This window comes from Fundulus heteroclitus, chromosome 11, assembly GCF_011125445.2.
Source record: "Fundulus heteroclitus isolate FHET01 chromosome 11, MU-UCD_Fhet_4.1, whole genome shotgun sequence".
NCBI lineage: Eukaryota > Metazoa > Chordata > Actinopteri > Cyprinodontiformes > Fundulidae > Fundulus > Fundulus heteroclitus.
The window spans coordinates 522,099-528,098 of NC_046371.1; the positions used below are offsets into that span (position 1 = coordinate 522,099).

At 42.8% G+C, this 6,000-nt stretch overlaps 1 protein-coding gene across 1 annotated transcript; it reads right to left on the reverse strand.

Annotated features, from left to right (window-relative positions):
• Nucleotides 1-3,428: 3,428 nt before the first annotated feature.
• On the reverse strand, nucleotides 3,429-5,355 carry LOC118564487 (odorant receptor 131-2-like). Its single transcript, XM_036142661.1, has one exon. It carries the CDS (start codon nucleotides 5,187-5,189, stop codon nucleotides 4,260-4,262), a length of 930 nt encoding a protein of 309 aa, XP_035998554.1. The 5' UTR covers nucleotides 5,190-5,355; the 3' UTR covers nucleotides 3,429-4,259.
• Between the last annotated feature and the right edge of the window lie 645 nt (nucleotides 5,356-6,000).

The window sequence follows — 6,000 nt, forward strand, 5'->3', positions numbered from 1 at the left end:
ATCAGTGTTCCGTTCATCACATTGGTGGAGAAGATCATGCTATAATGCTATAAATCTGTAATTTCCATGGCAACTGATTTTCCTGTCCATTCTCTGTAATCTCATAATCTCTAACAAATCCCCCTGTAGATGTGCCCAAAAAGCACATCATAACGGAAGCAGTTCCAAAATGTGGGCTGGACAAACATCAATGGAAACCTTTAACACCAATCAGCATGAATAATTCATAATTCAGCATTTATCACTCAAGAACGCAGCCCCAGCATTTATCTACAATTTAGGGTTCAAATAATTGAGTAAGGCCTGTTTTAGGTTCCTATGTGCACATTATTTTAATTTTACATTAGACTAGGTAAGCTAAGCATGTTCAGTAACCAAGGTCGAATCCGTCTACTCTTCCCCCACCCATGAAAATTATTACTATTGCATTTCCTATAGCTCTTCCAAATTTAGGCCTCAGTGATGCGTAAATCCTTGTGTTATATTTGCACCACATATTGTCCAAGTAGATTAATCATGTGAATAATTTAACTTTTCTCCAACCTTAGAATTAGCATTTTCACATCATTATTAATCGCTATCGTGATTATTGAAGAAATTGTGTAGTTCCTTCAAACCCATCCATCCATCCATCCATCCATCCATCCATCCATCCATCCATCCATCCATCCATCCATCCATCTTCTTCCGCTTATCCGGGGTCGGGTGGCGGGGGCAGCAGCTTCAGTAGGGAGGCCCTCAACTGGCTTCTCTGGACGTGGAGGAGCAGCGGCTCTACTCTGAGTCCTCCCCGGATGACTGAGCTCCTCACCCTATCTCTAAGGGAGAGCCCAGACACACTAAGGAGAAAACTCATTTTGGCCGCTTGTATCCGGGATCTCGTTCTTTCGGTCACGACCCAAAGCTCGTGACCATAGATGAGGGTAGGAAAGTAGATCGACCGATAAATCGAGAGCTTCGCCTTTTGGCTCAGCTCTCTCTTCACCACAACGGATCGGTACAGCGCCCGCTTCACAGCAGACGCTGCACCAATCCGCCTGTCGATCTCCCGCTCTATCCTCCACTCATTCGTGAACAAGACCCCAAGATACTTGAACTCCTCCACTAGGGGCAGCACATCCTCCCCAACCCGGAGAAGGCACTCTACCCTTTACCGGTTCAAGACCATGGTCTCGGATTTGGAGGCACTGATTTTCATCCCAGCCGCATCACACTCAGCTGTGAACCGCTCCAGTGAGAGCTGTAGATCACGCCCTGATGAAGCCAATAGGACCACGTCATCCACGAATAGCAGAGACGCAATCCTAAGGCCACCAAAACGGATCCCCTCAACACCTTGGCTGCGCCTAGAAATTCTGTCCATTAAAGTTATGAACAGAATCGGTGACAAAGGGCAACCTTGGTGGAGTCCAACTCTCACCGGAAACGAGTCCGACTTACTGCCGGCAATGCGGACCAGACTCTGACACCGGTCGTACAGAGACCTGACAGCCCTTATTAAAGGGTCCGGTACTCCATACTCCCGGAATACCCCCCACAGGATCCCTCGGGGGACACGGTCGAATGCCTTCTCCAGATCCACAAAGCACATGTAGACTGGTTGGGCAAACTCCCATGCCCCCTCCAGAATCCTGCTGAGGGTATAGAGCTGGTCCAGTGTTCCACGGCCAGGACGAAAACCACACTGCTCTTCCTGAATCCGAGATTTGACTATCCGACGGACCCTCCTTTCCAGAACCCCTGAATAGACCTTACCAGGGAGGCTTAAGAGTGTGATTCCTCTGTAGTTGGAACACAACCTCCAGTCCCCCTTTTTAAATAGGGGGACCACCACCCCAGTCTGCCAATCCAGGGGAACTGTTTGGTGCATAAGAACAAACAACAGTCAGAACCCGTCCCCCCACCCAGAGAAAATACATTTTGGATAAAGTGTAACGAACGAAACTGAACAGGTGGATTCGGTATTCAGGCCAACAAGCAGAATGTAGGTGTTAAAGACGTTTTATTGCTCTCAGACTGGCAAGACAGGGACAGGCAGGCTCAATGGTCTAAATGGCAGTCCAAAAACCGGTACACGAAAAGCAGTCCAAAAACAGGAAGAAGTACAGACAGGGATAAAGCAAGCTCAGATATTCCTTAGGCAGATCCGGGTCGGCAAACGGTCAATCAGTCAGACAGGGCAGGAAAAACAGGTTCAGGGGTCAGGCTGGCTCAGAATCAAGAGGCAATCGGGTTTACATCGACAGGTCAAAAAAGAACGCTGGAACAAAACTCACCATGGGCTTCTAAATAATCTGGCCGAGAACTGAAGACCGAGGCAGAACTATATAGTGGAGTGCACAGGTGAAACGGAGTGAAACTAATTACAAGAAGACAGGTGGAACTAATCAGGACAAGGGAGCTGACAGATTGCTGAGGGGAGACCAAACAGAGCTGATAAAGTGACAGGTGGAAAACAGGTAAGCTAAACAGAACAACACGTCTAAATCAAAGCCAAACAAGAAAGAACCCAAAAGCAGAAACTTAACTAATAAATCTGATAACATATAACAAGACAAAACCCAAATCGTGACATAAAGCTGTGTGTAGTGCTGAAGATTTGGCTGGTTGGATGCCGGTTCAGGATCTTCCTGCTACCTTGTTTTACTGAAACATCATTAGTTCCGCTTTGTAGTCCAACTGTTTTTAATGTTTGCTTTTAGTTTCCTTTTTTTCCCATGTTCTATTTTGTTTCTATATTTTATTCCTACTTGCTTTTATTCTGTTTTTTTCCCTGTATTTTAATCATGTAAAGCTGTGCTATACAAATAAACTTGCCTTGCCTTGCCTTGTTGTGAAGAACCTCGGCCTTCTTTAACAGATAACAGCATGGTATAAATATTTTGTCTTCTCTGTGTAGATTTGCACCTCGTTTCTTAAAGCAACAGCACTTCCGTTAAAAAAAGAAAAAGAGAGGGAAAAGGTTTGACGGACGTCAAGCTAAAGTTGATTCATAGAACTGCTTCCTGTTTCCTCCCTAGGCTAACATTCTTTTACAAACTTAAGCGTTTACTGTTTGGGTGTTAAGAACACATATAAAGTATTTTAGAGCTGAATCAGCAAAGAGTTTCCGAGCGGTTTTGTACAATTATTTGTTGAGACTGACTGTGTGTTACAGGGGATACGGTGAAACCTTGACTCTGTAGTGAGTATTAAAAACTGCCTTGAAATTAATAAGATGATTAAATTATGCTGCAGAGAACATTCAACTGACAGACAATCAAAGTTAAGACACACATTGGATGCATTCTTTTAAGAATTACTGGAAAACTATTGCAAATACATTTGAACTTAAATATTACTCCTTTTAATTAATATTTCAATTGCAGAATTTTAAGCTGGGAGCTAAATAATTGTGCACAGGAATGTTAGTCTTCAACTACGGAAAACAAGTCCAGTTGCTTTGTTATTACTTTTTTTGGAGTTCTTTGGCTATTTGATAATTTAGGAAGTGTTATTTTATCCAGGAATTGCTTGATGCCAGTATCTGATGGATTTATCTGTGACGTGTATAAAGATTTGTAGAAATCTCGGAAGGTGTTGTTTATACTTTCCGGATCACATAATGTATTACCAGTTGAGTCTGGAACTGCAAATATAGTAATTTTTTCTTTGATTATTTTTATCTTATTAGCTAAAAAGCTTCCTGACTTATTACCATGTCCATAATTTTCTATTTGAAGTCTTTGTAATAAAAAATTATTTTGCTTTTCATTATATTCATTTAATTCTAATTTTAATTTACAAGTTTTACCCAGCATTTCCTCTTCATATGAAGCCTATAGGTTGAAAACTCTCATCTCTCCCGTGCTCCTCACAGCTGAAACATTAACATTCACAAAAAAACAAAGCAAATAATTTGGGGTTATTTTGGGATTCAATGAATAGAGATCTATCAAACCTTTATCCTAATTGTGAAAACTCAAAAAGAAAACAGATTTGGTGCTTTTTAGCATCTGTTTGAAAATGAAAACATCTAAGTCGGACAGACTGGCAGTAGATTATCCCACAGCAAATAGAAAGTTTAGAAAAACAATTTGTGATCGGTGAAACTTTTGCTTACTTGCAAAAACCAAGAATGACCATATTACAACTATTTTTGACATTAGGACCTGATTGATTTAAAATTCAATTCCTGAATTGTTAAAAATTCACCTTCTTAGTTTTTAAATATATATGCTAAGAGCTCATCTCGTCACATCAACTAAAAATAATAATCTTTAGACCCTAACCCGTCGGCAGCATAGGTGGTGTAATAAAACAGGTCTGATGGTCTGGTCTCTCAGGCCGTAGATTAAAGAAGTCAAACACCTGGGTAAGATGATAAAAAGCACATAAAAAACATTCTGGACCCACACAAACACGAGTCTCCTTACGGTCCTTGCCAGGCCTGCGAGCAGCGGGTAGTAAATCGTATAGGACAGACTGAGGCCCAGCTGAACTAAGTGCAGCAGCAGGGTCTTACGGGCTTTATGGGCCGACCCTTTATCTGTAGAGGCTGACTTGGCTGCAATTACAACTCCAGTATAAGAGGAAATCACAGCTAAACCGGCTGAAACAAACACTAAGGCAGTGTATGCTTTATCATAATATTCACGCAACGGGTTTGGAAACCAAGCCACATCTGTGCAATAGTCCGGCATCAAGACACTCCCCAAGTTTTCAAGGGAATGTTCCAATAAAAACAGATTTCTGGTGACATTATTGAGCGAGCTAACAGCCCAGGTAGCAATAACAGCCACTGCGGTGTTTCTGGTAGTGATGATGGAAGCGTGCCTCAGTGGGTGGCAGACGGCTACGTATCTCTCCACAGACATGGCCACCAGAATGAGAGGAGATATTCCAGCGGTGAGATTAGCAACAGTTTTTATAGTACCACAAAAAGCGTAGGTCAGCTTGACTCTGCCCACAGCGAGGAGAAACATGACCTGACTCGTCACCAGCTGAGCAGTATCTGCAACAAGGAGGTTATACAGAAGAATATAGCGACAGGTGTACCGGAACACAGGTTTGCTCCTCAAGCAGAGCATCAAGGTGCCATTAATGAAGAGAAAGAAGCAGGCTGGCGCTGTGGATAGGAAGGACACTACGATTCTTTCCAGCACGCTCTGGTACTGCTGTTCAGTCGTGCTGTTTAAGGGCAGAGACATAGCAGGCAACGTTTAAAACATGAGGCTGAGAAACAAAAGCAACGTGAAGACACCACAGCTGGAGAAAGAGACGCCAACAGGCTGTGTGCAGCTGGCCGACAGCGTTCCTCCTGGGCAGAGCAGGTCTGCAGGGCTTCTGAGGCTTCCTGCGTTTTATGAGTTTTGACCCACCGGCCTCATCACATGACTGATCACATGACTCTGTTAGGGGATCACCACGTCATTAATGCTCCTCTGTTTTTCAGACATACTGTAGAATGGCTTCTAATCCACAACAAACCGTTTAAATGCATTAAACTCACACCAAGCCACTGGGATTGCAACTCACAGCTGCAACCTTTAAATGTATTTGTACAGCACAACATAACTTTTCAGTTAAAGTTGTGTTGCTAAGCACAATTTAAAGTGTTTTTTTTATAAATTTTCCATCAAGACTTTTAATATTTACCCTCAGCTAAGGCCTTTATTCTCTGAGGTATAGTTCAGTGTTTGGATAACATTTATTATGTTTATTGTATCAAAAACACTGAACAGCACCTCAGAGAAACATAGCATATTATAATCAATCAATCAAATTTTATTGTCAATTACAATTTGCACTGCAATCGAAAAATCTGTTCCAGTACAACCGTCCATCCCATACACTTAAACAAACAAACATTTGGGGGAACGATTGACTGACGCCTTGCCAAGGAACGCAGCCAGTCGGCCGCTGCTATGCTATCAGCGCAGCCATTAGGCGCATTCCTCCAAACAGCCCCGGACCCCGCCTACACGGAGTTTACGAGGCACTGCCCTTGAAATCTGTCGA

What these genes read in the sequence shown, in the direction of transcription:
- LOC118564487 (XM_036142661.1), bottom strand. Translation starts at nt 5,189, where the DNA reads ATGTCTCTGCCCTTAAACAGCACGACTGAACAGCAGTACCAGAGCGTG.